Raw genomic sequence first — 25,746 nt, 5'->3', positions numbered from 1 at the left:
TGGCCGTACAAATTAGTTAGAAATATTGAAATTGTGGTCAGGTTATGTAACGAAAATAGCTATAAAATATCTCTTTCTTAGTACTTTACAATATACATTATCTTATATTTGAGATTTAAAAAATACAGTTTACTTGCTTTCAATATAGGCTTTTTTTTTTTTTTTTGCACAATGCATGATTTTTTTTCTTTCTGGCAATCCTGAACACGCTCCTTGCTACGGAGCTTTTTCATCTTTGGACTATAATTTAATCCGGAAACTTGTTGAAATAAGCCGTAACTGATAAATGGTGGACTTGGTAAGTTTGACTCAGTTGAGTATATTGCGCAGTTCTTAAAAGTGCCAGGATTTTGTTTCCAAGCATATCTTATCCTGTTAACGTTTGTAGCATTTGTGACAATAATAACCTTTGTTATCTGTTGTATATGAAATTTCAGCTTCTATCCAGGGTCCATTTCTTTCTAAGACCTGTTGAAAAATTACTGCAATTTTAAAGATTAGAATTTTTGAAAAATGAAATCTAAGAACTAATAGAAATAAAAAACTGAGATCTCAAACACGATTTTACATTTATGAAATTTAATCTTTTAACTCAAAAACAGGTATGCAAAAACATGAGAAACAAGAAAGTTGAGAAATAGTAACAAACCTCAAATCCTTTTTTGCTTAAAATGCTAATTCCCTGAGCAGGAGTTGATTCGGTTTTATAGTATATAACAATGCTCTGTAACTTCACCCCTTTAACTGGAAAACAAACAATAGCTCTATCGAATAACGGCCCAGTCCAGTATACGCTTTCTTTAAAAACAACTGAACGCGCACCTAAAACCAATCTAAACGCTACATCATCTTTGTCGCGTGGGTGAATACTTCCATAAGGAGAATTATTATCAGCTAAATCCATTGTGACCGCCATAAAAACATTTTCTTGCTTCTTATTGGGTACATAGCCATATCCAGCAGTTTGAAGCCACCGAATTACAGGAAATCCAGGAATAACTTCATCGGATAGTGATGCAAGCTAAGTAAGAATACATAAACGACAATCTATTAACTTATAACATACGTATCTCCGTTAATGTTTATAGTGTATTTCTTTAATGAAAGTGTTAGTCACCTGAACTAAACCAAATGGAAACTTCGAATCCGTTTTTCCACCAGTTCCATTACTCCAATCATTTCTCCAACCATTTATCAATGCCGGAAAAGAACAAATGTATCCATCTGGTTGGAATGCATTTTGTTCTTCTTGATACCATATAACTCCATAAATTGTATTCATATGAAAAGGTGTTCCAGAGGACTCTGTCTTTGTTGTATACTTGTGGGTAGCTGCAAATCACATTAAAAATACAATATAAATAGTCAAAAAAACATTTAAATTTTTTCTCATAATTTGTTCTAAATCTTTTCACAATTTCGTCAAAAAAAAAAAAAGACGGATTCTAATAAACGGCCTTCTATTTTAAGCATTAAGTCTGTGATAGTAAAACTTCAAACATTAAAAAAAAAATTAAAAAAAAAAAGTGAAGAAGCAATTAGAAGTAGGTAATTAAATTACGGAGATGAAAAGTTACAAATCTTGAGAGTTTCAGGAGAGGACCAAGATTCAACACAACTTCCTCCGAAGTTTGATGATATAAGACCAATCGGAACTTTATAAAGATCATAAAGCCGTCGTCCATACATCCAGCAAACTGCTGAAAATGAGCCGACTGTCTCTAAAGTTACAGTAAATATGTAATATAGCTATAATATCTTAAACATGAGTTTTATATTAGTATTTACTATTAAAACATTAAAGTTTAACATTCAATTTAAAAATTATTTGGAAAGTGTTAAAAAGAATGAGCTATGGGAGAGGCTGATAAGCAAAAAATCTAGATCAATTTTGATAAAACAAAATTTCAAAAAATTTATAAATCGTTATGTGATGTAATAAACATGAGGTTTTATTCCATCATAAAAAAGCATTCTATTGGTGGACAGAATAAAAGAATTATCTCAGTTGTTCCAATCACCAATCTCTTTCATTCGGAATAGTGATATTCCAATTAAGGTTAGAAAAAATCTTTTAACAATACAGCTTAAAGTATATTTATTTTTTGAGCAGTGTTCACTAACAACCATAAAATATATTTAGGATCAAGACAACCTAACACTTTGGCAGAAAAGACATTTGAGTAATTTGTTGTAAAAAAAAAGGTCAGATATGTTAACGTGGCTGACAAAAAAGGTACTCCATGAGAAAGTGGGGCAGGCATGTAACCCACCATCTCAGATTATCAAAATGATCACCGATTTCACAAAGATTATCTTGTGAAATTTCAGTACTGGTTTTTGAGATATCGTTATTTCAAAATCACCTATTTTGGGGGACTTTTTTGGTTTGGCGGCCATCTTGGTTTTTGTGTTGTATTTGTTTTACATGTTATTGTAAGACATACATGTGATCAATCAGAAACTTTGCACCTTAATAGTTTTGAAGATGAGAAATCAGAATATAACACTTATTTTTCATAAAAATAATGCAAACTAAGTCAAATTGAAGATTGTTTTTCTTTTATACCCAGTGTGGGGAAGTATTTAGACTTTCCCTGAGATACTAAAAAGTCACTTTTTGAACTTGCTAATATTTTTTACATCTGACTGCGAATCAATACATTTTACAAAATACACTCTCTTTTTATACACTTTTACAATTGTGTCATTTTCACACATTTAATGCAATAACAATTACACACATTAACACCAACATACATTAGCACCTATAAACATTAACACCTACACACATTAGCACCTACAAACATTAACACCTTCGTACACGCTTATTACATCCTGAAGACTATATTCACGACACCCTCCCCCGATTAAAGCTGAGACTTCGGCTTTAATCAGCTATCTTCCATCTCGTCTTCCATGATGTAATTGATCTTTTGTCTTGCATCCAATTTCGCCAGTCTCGTTTCTCTTTTCAAGGTATCCTCTTCGGCTCTGATTTCCAAATTCTCGTCTGATTGGATTTCGCTTTCTGCCTCACAACTCATTTCCAAGTGTCACACCAACTAAATTGGTCGTTCAATTACATAACCATTTCCAAGACGTATTTTAAAGCCACGAATAACTTCGTCTTTCCCTTTAATGTTTTTTTCAATTTGTCCGATGTTGAGAAGTGCCTTGTCCTTCACATCGTCTTTAATGAGCGCCATACTTCCGACACCTAGGAGTTTCACGTTGCCTCTATTTCCCCTTGCTTGTTGTCGTTCTTCCATTGTGTGCACGTACTCGTTCATCCATCTTTTCCTTAAGTGATCCTTACAATATTTCATAAACTTGACTCTCCATAGTGCGCAATCGTCCCTTGTTATTAAATCAATATCTTTTCAAGCAGAACTGCAGGTCTCCCCCTCATTAATACATTTGGCGTCAATAATTGATTATCGAATTAGTCACCTTGGTAACAAAGTAGCTTATTGTTCATTGCGCATTCCACATCCAACAATACTTCTTCTAATTCAAAGAAGCTTAGGATGCCCTTACCGATTGTTTTTGACAAACTTTTCTTCATTATTCTAATTAATCTTTCAAACAAACCTCCCCACCACGGCGCTCTTGATAAATTAAACCTCCATTTTATGGCTGTGGTAGCAAGATAGTTAGACGATAATTCGTCTGACTTTTTTTTCCCGTGAACTTTGGGAAGTTCACGGGAACTTTGTGAAGTTCCTGTGAACTTTGGGAAGTCAGACGAGAAAACTTTGGTTTTTGCGCTAATGCAATTTTTCATCTACCGGAACAAATATGTTCCTGCGGCTTTTCTTTGATCTTAATGAAATATCGTAAAGTTTCGGGGGGGTTAATTAAAAGTTTCGCCAAAATTTAGTTAATTAAATTGTCAGTGCTATTCAGAAGCAATATGACAAACGAAAAGGATAATTTAGAATATGCTTTTAAAATAGTTTGTGATTTTTTTTTTTTTAAGTCTTTAAAGGATTACCAAAAAGAAGCTTTAATAGCTCCCAGCAATGGCATAGATTGTTTTGTTTGCCAACCAACAGGCTGTGAAAAACATTAATTTGAAAGTACAAAATACGGGTTTACAAGATATATTCAACGTATATTTACATTTGGCAAAATGGTTGATAATTGGTTGAAAATAGTCGATTTTTGAAACGTTTATTACTCCCATCCTTAAACATGCGAACCGTAATTATATTTCGCCATTAATCATTTTTTTAAATAACCAAAGTTTTCTCGTCTGACATCCCAAAGTTCACGGGAAAAAAAAGTCAGAGGAATTATCGTCTACTTTTCAACAAGTTGCTCCAGTCCCCATTCTTCCCATCCATCATCGTTTTGTGTGAGTTGTAATAGAATATCACCGCACCTTAGAATATCACCGCACCAGTAGAAATAATGAAAACGAGGATACGTTTTGAAGTAATAGAACTTAGTAGGGTACCGAGTGCGTCCGAATAATACAAGAACGCAACAAATACATAAATGAAATTCATAATTAATATGTTGGTATATACGAAGTCCGCAAGACATGGTACTATAATTTAATTTTTAATTCTAAAATTGATGATTTTCTAGTAATATTTTACATATTTTACATATTTTCAACCAGATGTTATGCAATATTTTATATATCTATATGAGGGGATGTTACATTCTAAGCACTATTTGGTTTGTTGTTTTTTAACAAAATACAAGGGCGATTTGATATTCTACACATATAATAGTAGCATGCCAATATTTCTTAATTTTATTAAGGGAAGGTGATATTCTAACATTCTAAGCACTATCTAGTATGTTGTTTTTTAACAAAATACATGGGCGATGTGATATTCTAAGCATTTAATACTGATAGTATATAATATATTTTTTAATTTCATTAAGTTGATGTGCTGTTCATAGATTCTAGGCTGCAAATACAACTATGATAATTAGAAAGAAAATACATTGAAATTGTTTGTTTTGTTGTTTTTGATTATATTTAAAAAAAAGAGCTCAGTAATTTATCTTTGTTCTACATAACTATTTTCTTTTTTTTCTTTTATGATGTTTGCTTTGCTTATCTTAATCGCAAGGCCTAAAGTATTTTTGATTTTCCTAAAATTATTAATTAATCTTTCTTTTTTTCCCTTGATTTTAGGTTCTTAATCTTCCTAGTTGTAGAATCACAATAAAAACCGTCAGTCTTGATCTGAAGAAACGGTCAATGCCAGGAAGAACATGTGGTTGTAAAAAATTGAAGAAAAAAGCGTTAAAATAAATCTAAAATTAAATTACTATTATTAATGTTATTCAAATGTAAAATGCAATTGTTACTGTCTATCTAAATGTTAAATGCTAATATTGTTATATCATGATAATATTGTAAACCATATTATAAAGTAATAATCCAACGAATAAAATAATGAATTTTTCTTTCAATATACTACAAGTATTTTTATGGTTATTGCAGTATTTCACGGAGTTCTGAAATAAAAAGCAATTATTTCAATACTTCATGTTGTTCTAAAATAAAAAGCGGATACTAAATGTACTGAAATAAACAGCAGTTATTTTAGTAAACAGTAACTACTGAAATAACCAAATATATATCGAACAAGTTCACACTATAAAAATATTGAATTAATCACTGGTTATTGGTACAGTAGATTATTTGAAGAACCAACTCTTTATAAAACAGGTAAAAAAATGATAAGTTTAAGATCCAAAACGATTTTGAAAATACTTTTAAAGAAATTAAAAGCTCCTTTGTTACTCTAAAAACATTCAATAAACGATAAAAAAAAGCTAAAAGGTAAAACAAGTTCGCGGCATTGTTACTGTTTTGTTCTTTATTTGCCGCCAGGAAATTTCGTCTCTAAAAACAAGTATCTTTCATTTTCTGCTTCTTGGATTTGCTTTCGTCTAAAATCTAGAGATTTTCTAAAGTATATGTTAAAATACCGGCGGCATTTTTCTTCTTTCCGCTGTTAGTTGCCTTTATTATTCTAGCTCTAGGAAACAATTTTGAGTTAAAATTTGCAGGGAACTGATCTTGTTAAACATTGTTGCTGGTGTAAATGTGGATAAGAATTTGGATGAAAAAATCCAATTTTGTAACCTTAAAAGTATCGATAAACATTATATACCCTTCACAAAAAAAACTAAATTGTCTAACTGTGATCTTTTTGATTAAAAATATAAATAGGATAATGAAAATAATTCAATACCTTATATTAATGCTGTTCAAAAACACAGAAAATAAATAAATGCAAGACACTATACCTGGTTTTGAAAAACAAAAAAATCATCTTTTCACTTGTCGGGTTGAAACCAACATAAGCTACTTGTTAAAAATTACCTCAAAATGTTAATGATGAAGTGTTCTTGAAATGCGCTTACAGAATGTTTATAAAAGAATAACTATAAAGAATAAGTTACACTGACAGATACTTTGTGTTCAACCATTTTAGCACGTTTGTGTTAGGACACTTAAAACGTTTTTATCTCCGTTTCGTCAGCATTACAGATCTGATGAGGCAAAAACTAGAGCTTTTGTTCCACCACTGTGTGACTTATGAAATCGCACATTTAAAGCTTTATATATACTTTTTAGTGCGAGACATTTCACAATTACAATTGCGTAAGAGTGCATTCCAACAAAAATCGAAATTAATAAATTTATAATTATAGCGTTATTGCAAAATTCAATTTTGGAATAACGTGTTTGTAACGTATACTAATATAAAATACACATTTCGTTGTGGTGAAATAATAAGTTAGGTAATTAAATAACAATTTTTACCAAGGTTAAAAGTTGCTATGTTGCACAGTTGCTATGAATGTTGCTCGGGGTAATAATTTTGGTTACTCAAAAATAAAAAATTCTCTATTTTTTTGGGGCGCTATTAAAATCGAATTTTTTGGCTCATAATCTTAGTCATGTTTAGATTATGAGCCAAAAAGTGATTTACAAAATTATTTTATGATACTGTTAAATAAGAATATACTTTAGTAAAAACAGGTTAAATAAAACGTTGTTAAGTGCTTAATTAATTATTTTTAAGTCCTCTTACATCAAGCGTCAAAAGCTTATTATAAAGTATCGTAAACTATAATTTCTTAACAACGAAATAAGTAGAGAGTAATCATAAATATGAAGCTCAATTTCATCTTCTCTTCTTCTTTGATTCACATTTACTAACTAATTACAAGCAATGTTAACATCATATTAAAAAAACAAATACAAAGTAAAACATATAAAAATCCTTTAGCCGGTTGTTTATTTTAATATTATAAACAATTTTACAAACATTTTTGCATCCAAACGTTTCATTCAAATTACATAAATGAAAGGAAAAATTACATAATGGCTAAATTAGCTGCAAAATAATAAAGTTAATTTATATGAGGAAAAAACAGCACAACGACTAGAAATTTTCTTCTATATTTTTAGATTTTAATTATTGGTTTAGGAAAGTTCAATCTAGTTTTCAACTCTTCTTCAGTATAACTTACTATTGATTGTACATTCAATTTCAAAATTAAAAATATTATTAAAGTAGGATTTTGTTTTCATCATCATCATTAAACTTGAACAGCAACCTTGTTGAGTTTTTCAAGTTTCCAAATTTCTAACTCTAGATATAAAAACTTCTGTGTAAAACTGCTGCTCGGTACCAAATCTAAAATGGAAAAAAAAAATTAATTAAATTACAGAATATAAAAAAAAAATCGTTTAAATAATTATAATATAATATTATATATATATATATATATATATATATATATATATATATATATATATATATATATATATATATATATATATATATATATATATATATGTAAATAAGGGTTATTACAAACAAATTTTAAATTTATTAGCCTGGGGTTGTAATCTACAAAACGCTATTACTTGTACAGCTTTTAATTAATGGGTTCATAAAAGATGTAGTGGCATTGAAGTTCTCTTAATATTTAGTTTCGATTAATATAGATCCAAATAGCGATTGAAATAAAAAGTGGAGAATAAAATCATAAAATATCAATAAGTCAAACTATTTGTTAATTGCACATTTTATGGATTTAATTAATCAAGCTCAATTTAAAATGGCATTTAAAAACAGACAGACAAGTAAAAGGCAGAGGAATAATACAGATTCTTTTGTTAAAATCAAGAATCAGGTTTAAGAAAAAACTTGTAAGTAAGACAGCCAAACATGTTTATAAGGTTATCTTTAACACCCTTTCTCTTTACAAAACTGTATGCGTTGGGGGTGTCTATAAACTGTACATAAATGTGTACTTTATAGACAAACTGACAGACTGACGGTTTTTATTGTGATTCTACAACTAGGAAGATTAAGAACCTAAAATCAAGGGAAAAAAAGAAAGATTAATTAATAATTTTAGGAAAATCAAAAATACTTTAGGCCTTGCGATTAAGATAAGCAAAGCAAACATCATAAAAGAAAAAAAAGAAAATAGTTATGTAGAACAAAGATAAATTACTGAGCTCTTTTTTTTAAATATAATCAAAAACAACAAAACAAACAATTTCAATGTATTTTCTTTCTAATTATCATAGTTGTATTTGCAGCCTAGAATCTATGAACAGCACATCAACTTAATGAAATTAAAAAATATATTATATACTATCAGTATTAAATGCTTAGAATATCACATCGCCCATGTATTTTGTTAAAAAACAACATACTAGATAGTGCTTAGAATGTTAGAATATCACCTTCCCTTAATAAAATTAAGAAATATTGGCATGCTACTATTATATGTGTAGAATATCAAATCGCCCTTGTATTTTGTTAAAAAACAACAAACCAAATAGTGCTTAGAATGTAACATCCCCTCATATAGATATATAAAATATTGCATAACATCTGGTTGAAAATATGTAAAATATGTAAAATATTACTAGAAAATCATCAATTTTAGAATTAAAAATTAAATTATAGTACCATGTCTTGCGGACTTCGTATATACCAACATATTAATTATGAATTTCATTTATGTATTTGTTGCGTTCTTGTATTATTCGGACGCACTCGGTACCCTACTAAGTTCTATTACTTCAAAACGCATCCTCGTTTTCATTATTTCTACTGGTGCGGTGATATTCTAAGGTGCGGTGATATTCTATTACAGAGTATTTCACGAACTGGTCCAAGTTTATCCATTAATGAATACACAAATGATTGAGCCGTTTGTAGTTTCTGCATAGTTTTCAATGTTCGTACAGTTCTCGCAAGCTTGTTGTAAAAGTCGTCAACTTCTTTGATTTTGTGCGTGTTGTGTATAGCCGTCAATCCTTCCAAATCTTTTATCAATGCTTTGTGAACCCAAAAATCTTATCCGTAAGTTTCTTGTAGTATGCGTTTAGCTTCATCGTATCCCTCCAACGAATGTGGTAAACCAAGTATGTCCTCTCTGGGCTTTCCTTCGACGAATTCCAGTAAGTAGTTGAATTTGCTGATGTTTGATATGTTTGAGTTGTCGATTTCTACAGTGAATTGAAAAGCATTTTTTAAGTTTGTCTGTTGCTATAAGGTTATTATGTGAAAGTGATGCCATGAGAAATTATAATCTGGAAAATGCTCGACGACTTGTTCAGTATTTTGTTGTGAATTCTAGTGAGGTTTATGGTGATTTACTTTGTGTATACAACGTACATGGACTTTTACATATTCGTGATGATGTAGAGTTTTATGGTGTCTCGCTTGATAGGTTATCTGCCTTGAAGTTTGAAAACTATCTTTAGAAGTTGAAAAGATATATAAGAAGCAAACATAATTCATTGGCTCAAGTATGTAAAAGATGAATTAAGTGAATACAACCAACCTAAAAAAGTTACAAGCAGAATGACCACCACCAAAAAAGATTCTTATTTTTTAACTGAGGATAGTGTTGTGTTTCTTCAAAAATTGGTTAATGAAGATCATTATGAGTGTTTGTGTTATAGCAAACAGTTTTTAGATAAATATTTTACTGTTTTTGTTTCTTCAAAGGTTATCTACTTTATCAGGAATACCATAAATCCTATTCTATGCATTAAAAGAAGAAGCAGCTTTTTACGGAAATGTATTTTTATGGCAGTTAAAGATGGATTTGTTGTTTCTGTTTTAGTGCATTTGGTTAAGCATAGTAGAGATAGTTGATATTATTTGATGTGATTTATTTCTTTCATTTACTTTACTTATAACTTTTTTATATCAGTTTTTGCCTAGTTGGATGATGGGGCAAAAAATGGTTAATTAGGGCAAATAAAAAGTACTATGAAAAATATTTTCATATTAAAAAAAAATTTTAAAAATAAATTTTATTGAACGAAAAGTTTTTTATTTGTTAAAAAAAATTTTTTTTAAAATGTTTTAAGACTTTGATTAGCTCTTAATGTTTTTCTGGTTCTCAACTTTTTTGACAGGTCCTAATATAACTGTTTATTTTCTTTCTCAGGTTGAGAAATTAAAAATATCAACCAGGGTCTCAAGCAAATCGGAATAATATCCTGATTTTGAAAACAATATTCGTTTTTATAATGATTTGTATATAATAACTACAAGTTTTGTGAAATTTTCATTTTTCAGCAAATGTAATAATGATAAAAAACAAGACAAGTTTTGAAAGTACAAGGAAAATTTGCAAAATCCAAATGTTTTTTATTAATTATTTGTCTTTAGTAACCTTGAAGTTTTAATTGGTACTTGGTCTAAATAAAACATATAGAAATATGAAAAAAATTTAATGGAATTCAAGGAAGAAATTTTTTAAATTTCTTCCTTGAATTCCATGAAATTTTTTTTTTTCATTATATGATAACTACATTATAATGTGTATAAAATGCAAGGTGCTGTATTAATATTGACAATTTTTTAATCCTTGTTTCTCATAGGACAATGAAAAATAAATATCAAGTACTCTTCAAAATACAATACATGGGAATGAGATCATACCTTTAAGCAGATTGTTTCATCGCAAAGGTAAGAAATGATAATATTTAATACTAATTAATCTTTCTTTTTTTACCAATAATTGATCACTTTAAATAAATGTGTTAAATCTCACAATAGGGTTTTGCTAAATTTCATTCTTTCATCCAGCTTCTCCATTGTTAATTTTTAGAAAATTCTTTGGAAAACTTTTGGAAGTTGACAAAGGCTGATATATCCAAGGTTATGTAAAGCACATAGTGAATCAGACTGATGGCAGGGTTAGTAAACCTAATTTTAATGCAATTTAAAAGACAATCTTTAAGTGTATTTTGTTTTAGAAAGAAAATATTTTACTACCTTAGGTTTATCTATAAGTTTTTATTTCCTAAACTCAAATAAGTTATTATCTCCTGATTTGGTAGAGTCAAATGTTAAGATGAAGCCTGTGCTTGGGGTAATTAAAAGTGAAAAAATAAAAATATCAGGAAAAATATACACCAGGGTTGACCTTTAGCCTTTTTGTATTATAGGCGAGTGACAAATCCCCTTATAAAGTCAAAAGACTTTTAGAGGGTATTTACTACGTTTTCCTATTTCTACCGTGCAAATTTCGAATTTGGCAAAAAAAAAAAAAAAAGTTTACAAAGTTGAATAGATTTGGAACATTTAAATTCGAACCTAAGAACATAGCTAAACTCTATAAGTGTTTTTATACGAGAGCTAAAATTTTAGAAGGCCTAAAAAAGAAATCCATCATTCAAAAAAAGTATGAAGATTTTTACTACCGGTTTCTTCACATTCCTATCAAAGAAAGATCTAGTAAATTGTCCAATTTTTTCCTTAAGAAAAATTTGGTTGAACCAATAAAAGCATTTCTGAGCGGTATTCTCAAAAATGATGTGATATTTTTGAACCTCAAGTTCAATAAGAACTTACACTTTAAATAGGTAAGTATAATCATTTATATTTAATAAAAATAAAGTACTATTTTTTGTTAAATATGAATGTATAGATTTGATAGATGTATATTTTTATCTATTATCGGCTGTTTCTATAAAAACAATGTCGGCCTTTGATAACGGTATACTTAACGTCTAACTCTTAATGCAATCAATCCCGGTAGGTTAAAAATACATCACACGCGTTTAAACAAAAATAACACGAAAAAAAAAACGAATTTTTCTCAGACTGGCCTTAAATCACCCGAGTATCAACGTTAAAAATAAACCGCTTTTTAAACGTTTCATTTTCAACGTTGAAAAAGCGTATAAATTTCAACGTATATTATCTTCTCAAAAAATCGCGTTTATTCAACGTTGAATAAAAGTACGCAAATAATCACAGTAAAAACGTCACAAAGTTTAAGGTTTATCAAGCTTAGACATTACCTGCTTTTCAATGTATTTAAGCTCTTTACAAAACAACGTTTGTTCAACTTAATATATACCAACGTTGAAAATGTGGTAATTAAAAAACGTTGAAAAAGTGATTTTTTGCCAACTTTAATAAAACGTTGCTTTAGCAACGTTGAGGAAGTAGCACATTGACAAATTTTCTCTCATTAATATAGCCATTACAAAAATAGTTTGCCATAATGAAAAGGCAAGGAAAACTTAATAGAATGCATGCAGAGTGTATAAAAAGTATTTTAAAGTTATATTTTATAACCTATTTTTATTGCGATTAAGTTAAAACTTTTAGATTTTATATCAATTCGTATATAATATACATCAATCTCAGGGTAAATTCGATTTTTTTCAGGTTATTTTAGTCTATATTTTTATTTCTATTTTAAGAAAACCATTTTAATGAAATGATCCACTATTTTAAAAATGTTATCTCTTAGTTAGAAATAGTACTTTATTTTAACAATGTTCAGATGTACAAAGTAATATCAAAACTAATAAAATATAATAAGTCATACTAGACTTAGTATGTTAACAAACTAACTTTTAAAGACATATTGTGTATTTGTTTGTCTGTATAAAAGATACATGCTTTTTTTAAAATTTCACAAAAATGTATATAAATATATCTATACAAAATGAATTTCAGCTCAATCAGTAGCAAACTTTGAACATTTTTAAATTAGTTGTTGGTAAAATAAATCATTAAAAAACTTTTGGTCATAGGAGGTATTTTAGTGGGCAAAAATCCTGTGGGAAAAAAATTTTTCAAAAATATTCAAAACATGACGGCTATTTGTATATAGACATGTAAATTATATATATATATATATATATATATATATATATATATATATATATATATATATATATATATATATATATATATATATATATATATATATATATATATATATATATGTATATATATATATATATATATATATATATATATATATATATATATGTATGTATGTATGTATGTATGTATGTATGTATGTATGTATGTATGTATATATATATATATATATTTATAAAATGAAGAAACAACAACTATGTATTGTACTTAAAGTTTCATGCCTAGCGGCAATCATCAGCCATGAAATACAAATCAAAAGTGTAAGAAAACCGTTACAAATTGCAAAGAATACTGTATCGTGTGCTGTGACGTCCTATTAGGAAAAAGAGGAGGAAAAGAAATAAAGAAAGAAAGCAATAAAGAAGTAAAGAAATGAAAGAAATCAATAGAGAAATAAAGAAAAGAAAAGAAATAAAGAAAACAAAAGAAGGAAAGAAAGTAAGAAAGAAAGAAAGAAAAAAAGAAAGAAAGAAAGAAAGAAAGAAAGAAAGAAAGAAAGAAAAAAAGAAAGAAAGAAAGAAAGAAAAGAAAGAAAGAAAGAAAGAAAGAAAGAAATAAAAGAAAGAAAAGAAAGAAAAGAAAGGAAAGAAAGAAAAGAAAAGAAAAGAAAGAAAGAAAAGAAAGGAAAGAAAGAAAAGAAAGGAAAGAAAGGAAAGAAAGGAAAGAAAGAAAAGAAAGGAAAGAAAGAAAAGAAAGGAAAGAAAGAAAAGAAAGGAAAGAAAGAAAAGAAAGGAAAGAAAGAAAAGAAAGGAAAGAAAGAAAAGAAAGGAAAGAAAGAAAAGAAAGGAAAGAAAGAAAAGAAAGGAAAGAAAGAAAAGAAAGGAAAGAAAGAAAAGAAAGGAAAGAAAGAAAAGAAAGAAAGAAAGAAATAATATAGGCCTAGTCACCAGTATCAAACTTCGAAATAAGAAATTTATTTCTATGCCTGCATTTTGAAAGCAATTCGTTCTTCTTATTCAATAAGGTACCTTCATTAAACATAATAATCATGTACTTCTCATGCAGGCATAGCATTTAACATTTTGTGGCGGGGTTATACGGTTTGCAATGTTTGATTATCTTCCACTTAACAATAGGTGTGAAATTTTCTTCTTTTATTTTTCATATTTCTTTCGATAGTTCTGTGTCGTTCTTGTATTTTTCAATGTTAAAGGATTTTTGGTGGTTTGCGTACCTTAGTTTGAAAGGTGTTTCGCTGATGCCGAAATATATTTTTTCTTTCATTACTGGCTTGCTGGAGGAGATGGTGGCTTGGTAGACTATGTTTTTTGTAAGGCAATTTTGATGTAAAGGATACTTAGTTTTATCGATGCAATTTTAGGTTTTTTCTCTGACGTTGGGGTTTTTTTGCTGCTGGTTTTTTTGCAGAATGCTTTGGTTGTGGGAATTTATGATGTCTTTTATGTTCGGCATGCAGCTGTAGCTCACTTTAATGTAATTTCTATTGAAAATCTTATGGAGTTTGTGGTTTACTGGGAAATGTTTGTCGACCAGGTTTAAAAACCGTTTTCCTATATTTGTGCAAACATTTTTGCTGTAGGAGGATTGAACCAGATAATTCTTCACTTACGGCTTTTGTTGTTAACAGGTTGTAAATTGGGGATGTATTTAAGCTTTTGGTCGTAACCTGATTTTTTTAAGACTTCCTCGTACATATAAGAAGACTTTCTGAAGATTTCTTCGCTAGATGAATTGGCAGACAATCGTAGCTCGATGGAATGCGGGATCTGCTATAAAATGTTAGGAGGATGGTTGGATTCAGCATGAATATAGCTTAAAACATTTTCAGGTTTACTATAAGGCCGGAAAGAGCAGTCATTGAAGTTTAAAGTGACGTCAAGATAATTGACTATTTTCAAATTACATTGGGTAGAAATAAGTAAGCCATTGTCTTTGAAGATTTGAACAAAGTGCGTTTTTATTCTTTCCATTTGCGTGCCGCTGGTGTTTCTAAATATAGCTAGACCATCGTCTCGATATTGTGAAAGCGGTGGATTTTATTTATTTATTTGTTTTATTTTACTTTATTTTAATACTTTATTTTAAAGATGTGATGATTAAATGTGACAAAAGTGGTTGGTTCTATGTAAGTGTAATGGTAGCGCAAATACAGAGAGTGATAGAATGTGAGGTAGGACTGTCAGTGTTTAACGCAGATGTGGTAAAAGCGCGATAGGAGCATCAGACCTTTTTTTTCTTTTTTCTTTTTTTTTAATAACAATAGTTAACGCATAAAGCAATAATCAAATTTCTAATAATGATATTGCCTTAATCAATATAAAAATTAAAATACTTACGACTGGTGTTCTTCTCTTACTTATTTTTCTTAATCAATAATCTCAATTATTTCTCATCAATATACATTCTCTTAATATTAACTCATACATATAACAATACATTAATTCTCATAATAACGCATATTGAAAGTTACTCAAATATTTTCTTACCAACTTTCCTCATAAAGTTCTCTTTTAAATTCTCCTTTAATTCTTCTCATAAGTTTCTCGTTAAATTTTCCATAAATTCTTTTCATAAATTTCTCATTAAATTTTCCATAAATTCTTATCATAAGTTTCTTATTAAATCTTCGAAACTCTTTTTCTCTTAAGATCCTTTTTAATATCTCTTAAAATTATTTTCTAATCAGATTCTCTTATAAGGAAAATTTCACAAAATCTCTTTAAACTCTTTTAATCTTCTTCTCCTCCTTCTCCTTCTCGTCCTCCTCGTTCTCTTTTCCTTCTCTCGTTCTTTTTATAGTTTTTGGCTGTATATCGTTGCCTTACTCATTCATCATTTATTTATCAAGACAGGTTGAATTTGTCTCCATGTATACGTCTTTAGTTGTTATCTTTAGCTTTTCTTCTTTTTCGCTTAATCATTTATTTATATGACAGGTTTTTACAAATTTTCTTTTTATTAGTCTTTGTCTCAGAAAGGTGGAAGAACTTTCGAGAACTAACTAAATTAATATCATTGTATTTCTAACAGTTTTAAACATTAATGATGTGAGTCACTCATTGAACATGTGTATCCACCTGGTATTTTGGTTGACTCATTCTTTTCTTCGTTCGAATGCTATATGCTTGAGTTGGGTTAAAACTTAAGGATAATTTTTACAATTTTCTTCATCTTCCCTTCTCACATAGCTCCATTCTTCAAAAAAAATCGTCCCTTGATTTTTGACTATAGGGTCAGTTCTTACGTGTGGTATGTATGTACTGTTTATTGTATTGATTATCAAGATCTAACTTTTCGAGATTTGAAGTTGGTATTATCTGTCTTCTATTCATGTAGGCTTCGAGAATATTTGAGTAAACTTGATTTGCGTTTCTAACAAATGTTTTAAACCGTGTAAATATATTCTTAAATACTCCAATACTATAATATCGTGCATAAACTTTCAATTACATATACTTCAATTACATATACTTCAATTACATATACTTCAATTACATATACTTCAATTACATATACTTCAATTACATATACTTCAATTACATATACTTCAATTACATATACTTCAATTACATATACTTTAGTTACATATACTTCAATTACATATACTTCAATTACATATACTTCAATTACATATACTTCAATTACATATACTTCAATTACATATACTTCAATTACATATACTTCAATTACATATACTTCAATTACATATACTTCAATTAGTTTTTTAATAATACAATGAAAATATATTACCCCTGTAAATCTTAAAACACAATTAGGAAAATGAAAAAAGAAAATAGACAAATCATCTCAAAAATAAAATGGCGTAGGCACTGAGTAGCAAGGGCTAAAGTCTGAAAAAGTGCCTTGAGAAAAGCTAAGTTTAAAAAGGTGAAATGCAAAAAAAACTGGATTAACTAATTTAAACCTCGATGTTGCATTTCACATAAAGTTTTGCTTGTAAATGTCATTGTCATTGATATCGATAACGTTGTTGTTGTCGTTGTCGTCGTTGTCGTATCATCTTAAATCATCATAAATCATGTTCATCTTTATCATCATAATCAATCATTATCATCATCATCATCATCATCATCATCATCATCATCATCATCATCATCATCATCATCATCATCATCATCATCATCATCATCATCATCATCATCATCATCATCATGATCTTTAGTCATCATCATCATCATCATCATCATCATCATCATCATCATGATCTTTAGTCATCATCATCATCATCTTTAGTCATCATCATCATCATCTTAAGTCTTCATCATCATCATCTTAAGTCTTCATCATCATCATCTTAAGACATCATCATCATCATCATCATCATCATCATCTTAAGTCATCATCTTAAGTCATCTTCATCTTTATCATTGTAACCAATCATCATCATCTTTATCAAAATTATCATTATATCATTATCATCATCAATAAAATTCAAATCATCAAATTAAACGTACTATATTTTATATCGCTCACGTGGGTAGGGTTCGTGAATCTCCCTATGCGTTATCCAAGCGCATGTTAGCCGTTATACCTTTTTTTTACTTTCCTTAAATTCGTTTACCCTTTTGGTAAACCTGGAGCAAAATATTAAAATGAATAAGTTATTTGTCATTAAATCTACTTTGTTTAACTTCTGATTGTATTCTTGGGTTTTAACTATTGGTGCTCTTACTGGTATATTTAATTCTGACGGAACTTTTAACATAATAGCCAAGGGAACTTTAATTTCGTTTTTCGTTACTTTACTTAATGCATTATAATCATTCATAAAACGTTGAGTTTTTGTAGTCGAGTACTGCTTAGATAATGGTGACTCAAAAATATTATTCTCCTGATAAGAGTTAGCAACTATATAATTCCTTATACTTGGTATTTTGAGAAAGATGGGGAACTTTGAAACGCTATGGGAGTATGATATATGACTTTCGAAGAAAGCTTTAAACTGATTTCCTACTTTGTTTATGTGTTCATTGATAAGTGGTTTAATCATCTTAAAATCATGTCGGTTCATGATCGGTGACTTTCGAACAAAGAAGTAATATTGGAATGAATAAAACGAGTTGCAAAAGTAGAGCAGTCATAGTAAGGTTTCCACTTTCCTTATACGGCTCAGAAAAACGAAATGAACGATTGAATGGCATGTATTTGGTTGGAAAGTGGGGTAGCTGATCTGAAGTAACTTTCTTTAGAGTTAGAGGATGAAGCTTTTTAACTGGTTCAGAAGTATACTCTAATTCTTTTTAGAGTCTCAATTTTGTAGGGAAAGTGGGGTAGCTGATCTGAAGTAACTTTCTTTAGAGTTAGAGGATGAAGCTTTTTAACTGGTTCAGAAGTATACTCTAATTCTTTTTAGAGTCTCAATTTTGTAGGGAACACATTTGCATATTTGAGGATTTTGATATCATGATTATCATTAACTTTCAACTGAGTTGTGCCTTGGTTTTCTGAACTTGAACTTAAGTCTTTTAGAGAACTTGAATTCATTTGGTTTAAGATACTACTTTCTCTATGTTCTTCCATTGTCGTACAATACTCTTCTTCAGTAATTGCATTCAAAATGACATTGTTAAAAGGTGTTTCAATAATTCCCAGCTGATCTTCTTTATCATGATTATAATTACCGCTCTCTGATTGAATTTTAATCTCTAACTCAGAAGTTGTTGTTTTTCTGCTATTTATGTCATTTTCATTAAGATAGTCTAATACTTTTGGCTTAGAGGAAGTATCAATATGTCCTTGGTTTTCGTAACATAAATTTGGTATTTCAATCGGAGTTTCATCAGTTACATGCTGTTCGTGTATATCTACTATGGTAACAGGAATAATTGTCTCTTCTTCTACCTTTTGTTCAACTTTATCGTTTATTTATTCGTTATGTTCTGGAGTGAAATGTTCAGGTGTAAAATAATCTTCTGTCTCAACTTTAGAATTATCATTAAGCATTTCGGGGTAGGTATTTGTGACTATTTCGTCAGTGTTATTTTGATCAACTTCTACATTACTTTCAATTTCATGGGAACTGCTTAATGAAATTGTTTCATTTTTGATAATTACTAGATCTTCACAATTGACGTCTTTCATACTTTGGGGTTCATAAATTGTTGTGTTTGGTTGATCAAAATCTTTCTTGTCCATTTCCTTGTTCTCTTGTTGCAGTGAATTTCATTTAGTAATGTTTTGTAACAAATATCGAAACTGATCTTGTAGACAGTTCATCTAATGGGTGATCTGTTTATTATACTCACGTAAGTTCTGAATCTTTTGTTGCATAAGGTTATCTTCATCTTTATTTGGGGTGTTGAAATGCGGACAATCCATCCTATAAGACCTATAATTTCTTGCTGGTGCATTATCGTAAAAATCGTTGTTGGTTTCATTTGGGTATCTTTCATCAAAAGTTGACATCTGATTGTTTGTGTAGGGGTTATACCCGTAATCATAACAGTCATTTCTATGGTAATCATCTGTATCATCATACTCCATGGTTATGTCGTCATCATTTTCGAAATAATTCTCCTGATATTGAGCAATACTATCTACGCCTAGTATACAAATTGACATATCATTTCTTTGACTTTCATAGGTACCTGCTCGTGTATTTTGAAAGTTATTCCACTTGTTATTTTGTGGTCTTGATTTTACGTAATTATCCTTATAAGTTTGTTGTGGATTATTTGAGGTAATGGATCTCCCATTTTGGTTATTCGAATCAGGTTGAATGTATTTATTGCCCATGTTTCTGTTCTGGTCATCAAAATGTTGTGGAGTCCAGTCTCTATTGTTTCTCCATTGCGGTTGTTGCGTAACGTTTTTCCTGTACAGATACTACGAGTTGTTACTTTGTGGAATCCTGGGATCTTGATATTCTTGTCTGCATTGTCTTGCCAAATGTCCCGTCTTATTGCATATAAAGCAGGTTGGTTGATTTACTGTAGCTTGGTTATAATCCTGATTTTGGCTATTCGTTTGCCTCTGTAGACGCATTTTTAGCTTTCTGTTCTCGTCTTTCAGCCTTGCAACTTCTCTGGTCGCATTTTCGCGGTTGGCTAAATTTGCAGGCGTTGCACTATACGCAGCCATGGGTGGTGTGTCGCTATCGGCAAAAGATACAGTGTTATGCTCTTTTCCTTCTCTCGTTCTTTTTGTAGTTTTTGGCTGTATATCGTTGCCTTACTCATTCATCATTTATTTATCAAGACAGGTTGAATTTGTCTCCATGTATACGTCTTTAGTTGTTATCTTTAACTTTTCTTCTTTTTCGCTTAATCATTTATTTATATGACAGGTTTTTACAAATTTTCTTTTTATTAGTCTTTGTCTCAGAAAGGTGGAAGAACTTTCGAGAACTAACTAAATTAATACCATTGTATTTCTAACAGTTTTAAACATTAATGATGTGAGTCACTCATTGAACATGTGAAGACTACACGGGAAGAAACGGCAGGGTCACATTTTTTCGTTTTGAGATAATTCATTTTTAACCTTTTAAACCTATATAGGTTTTAAATTTTTAGAAAAAATGTGTGGATTTTTAAAGTATATTGCAAAAATAACCATTTTCGTATGCAATTAGAGTTATACTTTCAATTTAAGTGCAATAATTTTCATTTTTAAGTGAAATTTTCATTTTTAAGTGAAATTTCTTTTTTAAGTGAAGTTTATTTTTTAAGTGAAGTTTATTTTGGACTCTGCCGTTTTTTTCCCGGTATTGTCTTTTTTAGTTTTTAGATCAAGTGAAAAGTTAAATTATTAATTATTTTATATTAGCTTGTAAATAAAATCAGGCAGGAGCTTTTTTATCAACCGACTTCACCACTGGAATCTAGTATCGACCTTAATTTTAATTTATACTGGTCTTGGGGCCAGTATAAATTAAAAATACTTTTTTGTTGTTGGTGACAAAATGCAATTTTTCTTTTTAATTCTAAGGTTTTAAGCTTTGTCCATACAGATGTCACTTTTCTTTCACAAAACTATATGTACAAACAGGTATTTATTGCAGGGAATCTTTCCTGATAATAAATGAGTTTTAAATTTTTATGGATAAATGTAACTACAAAGCTAATATTTATGTGTATTCTCAATTTTTATCTTTAACATCAATATTTCAATATCTTGTGATTATTAATTTTATAAATTGATTCAGTTTAAATGCAGAGAAAGAAAAACATTAACTTTTAAAAATCTTTCAAGAAACATTAACAAAAAAAGAAAAAAGAAAGGTCAAACTACAAATGAAAAAAGGCGTCTATTTATTCATCATCTTCAGAGTCAATATTTTCATGAAATGCCTCGACAAGCTCCTGATTGTAAGGCAGAGAATCATAAAACTCTGTATTGGATGTGAACTTTTTTAACACTTGTAGGTCTCTGTACTTTGCCTCGGAGATACAAAGTTTTGCATTATATAGAATCGGGATCTCACCTTTTATAGCAATCTTCCTATTATTTTTTAAATTTGTTTTTAATAATAACCCATTCCACGAATCACGATGAAATATAATGCCAGTTGAGTCTCCTCTAAAACAAATTTCACGAGGAGGACGTGTTGGAATTGGACATTTGTTCTTATAAAATGGTCTTAAAAAATCAGTTATATTTTTTACCATATCTTGCATCAATTCTACAACTTGAAATGGAGTGGGTCTTTTACGAGCATTTCCGAATGTGTTAATCCAATCTGATGGAATACATGCAGTTGTTTTGCAATTAATTAAACCCATATCTTTATCACACTCCATATAAGAATGTCCGCAGAATAGCTCTACAGATCGAATTTCTTTGTCTAAATGTTTCATAAAAAGATCATATAACATTGACGTTACCTCATCAGCCCCTTTTCTAGCAATAGTTTCATCATAACAATACAAAAAAACTTCATTACTTGAAAGCACGTGAATATTAAATGAATAAAATGCCAATTTTCTTCTGTAGTAAAAGTCACTGGTTGATAGATTCGGTAAATTGAGATTTTTTTGGAAATCAAAAGCAATTGACTCAAATCTTTGTTCCCTTTGTGCTTTAAACTGTGCATTTCGTTTTCTAACATAAAATGTTTCGGCATCTTTGTGGTGTTGTTCTTTCTGTAATTCTATCTCATCTAGTTGTTATTTAAGCTTTTTGCACTCTGAATTAAGAGATAGTTCAATTTTAATTGATTCGAGTTTAATTTTAAACTCATCATATTTAGAACAAGTGTCAGTTCTAGGGTACCCAAAAGAAATGTTAAAATTAGTGTTAAATATGTTGCGATAAGATTCATATGACAATTTATCATTTCCATACTTGATTTTAAACAGGTTAAACATCTTGGTAATATTCAGTTCTTCAGGAAGATATAGTCGCCTAGTTTTATTTTGAGAATAGTGAGACTCTTGACCTCTGAAAGAAGAAATGTGATCACATAACTTATTTTTAAGTTCAGGAGTAAAATTATTATAATGATTTTTGTGTTTTCCTGTTTGATCGTGGGGTGAGTGACCTATATAATGAAAAAACGTAATTTTTATATAAGATTAATGTTATTAAAAACTTGCATTAAGAAAAAAGATTTTATAATTATTAATGTATTCAATAAAAAATTATAATTTGCCTGTGGTTAAAAGACTTCTTTTTATTGTCTCCAATCTTCCCTTCTTTATCCCAAAGATTGAAGTAAATGCAGAAAAGCAAACATGAACAAACAAATTCTTACTCGTTATTACCTCTTGATTTGTAATAAAAAGTTTATATTTGTAACTGCTATTATAACTTTTTGAATCGATATTTCGTGGTCTTCTTCTTGAAACATTATTTAAAGTTATTAAACTAGCAAGACACGAATCTTGAGCATCCTTGCTGGCTAGAGAGTTAAAATAACTTAATAAAGAAATTCTATCTTCTCTTTTAACAATTTCGAAACATTTCAACCTTTTACAATTACATTCAAGTCCTGTTTTATGTGATGCTAGTCTTTGTTTTTTTTTTACTTTCACGTAATCTTTCCTTACTTTTTCGTTTTTTGAATTTCTTTAGCATTTCTAATGGTTTTTCATTAGCCGCCATTTTTACTAAATTTACATCAACCAAGTCATCTGTTACTATTTTGAAAAACAAGGACTTAAAGCTATCAATATCAGTCTTGATAATTCAAAAAATAAGGAAGGTAAACTTGGTTGATGTCTTTTAGTAAGTGCTGAACATTATTCACATTCTTAAAAATTTGCTTTTCGGGGAGGTAATTTTTTGTATAATAAAGAAAAGAGATTTCATTCCGTCAAACTTTAAATATGCATTAATTTGTTTGTTTGATTTGAATTCAAATACAAACTATACTTTTGTGGTTAATAAAGCTAGAATGCGTAAAATGTCAAAATTTTCAAAATGTGACCCTGCCGTTTCTTCCCGTGGAGTCTTCATCTGTATCCACCTGGTATTTTGGTTGACTCATTCTTTTCTTCGTTCGAATGTTATATGCTTGAGTTGGGTGAAAACTTAAGGATAATTTTTACAATTTTCTTCATCTTCCCTCCTCACAATATAGTCCCAAATCAGCTTTGTTATAATGTTGCGATAGTTGGAAAAGTAGGAAAATACCAACAAGTTCACAAACCTCGGCACCGTCAAAAGCAGCCATGGTAACATCAAACAAACCGCTTTTCTTTTTAACCCAAACTTGATCATTATTGAAGAGTAACGGTTTTCTTGCGCGTTTGATAATCATTTTTTGATCATTATTAACTGTTATGTGCTTCTCAGCAAAACTAATTGCGTTCTTTAAAAGATTTTCATTGCCATTATTGAATAAAAAGAACGAATTGGTTTCAAAATGCAGGCATAGAAATAAATTTCTTATTTCGAAGTTTGATACTGGTGACTAGGCCTATATTATTTCTTTCTTTCTTTTTTTCTTTCCTTTCTTTTCTTTTCTTTTCTTTTTTTTTTTTTTCTTTTCTTTTCTTTTCTTTTCTTTTCTTTTCTTTTCTTTCTTTTCTTTTCTTTTCTTTTCTTTTCTTTTCTTTTCTTTTCTTTTCTTTTCTTTTCTTTTCTTTTCTTTTCTTTTCTTTTCTTTTCTTTTCTTTTCTTTTCTTTTCTTTTCTTTTCTTTTCTTTTCTTTTCTTTTCTTTTCTTTTCTTTTCTTTTCTTTTCTTTTCTTTTCTTTTCTTTTCTTTTCTTTTCTTTCTTTTCTTTCTTTCCTTTCTTTTCTTTCCTTCTTTCTTTCCTTTCTTTTCTTTCTTTCTTTCTTTCTTTCTTTCTTTCTTTCCTTCTTTTCTTTTCTTTCTTTCTTTCTTTTCTTTTCTCTACTTCTTTATTGCTTTCTTTCTTTATCTTCTTTATTGCTTTCTTTCTTTATCTCCTTTCTTTCTTTCTTTATTTCTTTTCCTCCTCTTTTTCCTAATATGACGTCAGAGCACACGATAGAGTAATTTTTGCAATTTGTAACGGTTTTCATAGATTTTTGATTTATATTTCATGGCTGATGATTGCCGATAGACATGAAACTTTAAGTACCATACATAGTTGTTGTTTCTTCGTTTTATAAATATATATAAATATTGCTCTATTTATGCAAAATATTGAGCACTCTTATACGAACAGGAGATATTGTATTTGAAAATAATACAACTTGATATATATATATATATATATATATATATATATATATATATATATATATATATATATATATATATATATATATATATATATATATATATATATATATATATATACTTCTATATGCAGTTGTACAATTTCCATTTTTTAAAATGAAACAAGTATTATAATATTTTATATTTCAAGAAATTAATAATTGTGTGCATTTGGTGAATTAAAAGTGTCACGTTTACGTGGTAAAAATCTTGCAGATAAACGTGATTTTTACCACGCATTCATTTATGAGTATTCTAATGGCTATTGTTGTATGAACCTCATGGGAATAGAACGTCGTATACATAGATAAGATTTTATGTAGTAGGGAAAGAAAAACGCTGATACTGAGTTTATATTAATGTTTGTTTTTAAAAAACCAATGCGAGAATGCAGCAAGAGGAGCTGAACAATCAAGCAAACACCCTTGTAAAAGTTGTTCCATCATAACCAAATCAGATAACTTTAATCCTGTGGTTATGATGAACATTTTTGAAAACTGTTTTTTATTAATGTTAAATACTATTTTAAAATATTTCATTCTAGTTCCTCAGCTTATTTTAGAATTGTGATTGAAAAAGTTGTTCAAAAAATAAATGATTGCGTGTTAAACAAAATATTGAAGTTGTTGAAAACATTGCCTATTTATGGTATGTTACAAATACTTCTAATTTTTGCTAGTTAAACTCAGTATTCCTTTACGTTCTTATTTTAGAATGAAAAAAGTGAATGATGTTTTGTTTTCTATTTGCCTATATTGTTTCTTAAATGCAGTGCATTTAGTAATATTAATTTTAGTTGTTTTAACTTATCTCTTTTAATGTCTTTTTTAGGGATTAATTGTGTTTAGTTCACTAGAATGATCAACCCAGGACTTATCCAATGCAGTTTTTCAGTTAAACAAGCCCGTGAACTTTCTTCCTTA

At 29.1% G+C, this 25,746-nt stretch overlaps 1 protein-coding gene and 1 pseudogene across 1 annotated transcript; both read right to left on the bottom strand.

Annotated features, from left to right (window-relative positions):
- Nucleotides 1-77: 77 nt before the first annotated feature.
- Nucleotides 78-3,272, bottom strand: LOC149890276 (sialate O-acetylesterase-like; annotated as a pseudogene).
- An 18,149-nt stretch (nt 3,273-21,421) lies between these two features.
- Nucleotides 21,422-22,024, bottom strand: LOC149890275 (uncharacterized). The gene has a single exon (XM_090085895.1). The coding sequence runs from the start codon at nt 22,007-22,009 to the stop codon at nt 21,446-21,448; it is 564 nt and encodes a 187-aa protein (XP_089942021.1). The 5' UTR covers nt 22,010-22,024; the 3' UTR covers nt 21,422-21,445.
- Nucleotides 22,025-25,746: the final 3,722 nt, after the last annotated feature.

Source organism: Hydra viridissima, unplaced genomic scaffold, assembly GCF_058129835.1.
Source record: "Hydra viridissima isolate aposymbiotic clone 2 unplaced genomic scaffold, HvirCarnegie_v1 scaffold_4, whole genome shotgun sequence".
Lineage (NCBI taxonomy): Eukaryota > Metazoa > Cnidaria > Hydrozoa > Anthoathecata > Hydridae > Hydra > Hydra viridissima.
The sequence above is the reverse complement of the archived record's forward strand: the minus strand, read 5'-3'. Positions and strand labels throughout refer to the sequence as shown.

Excerpts from the sequence above, each read along its gene's own strand:
- LOC149890275 (XM_090085895.1), bottom strand. The coding sequence starts at position 22,009 with ATGTTATATGATCTTTTTATGAAACATTTAGACAAAGAAATTCGATCT.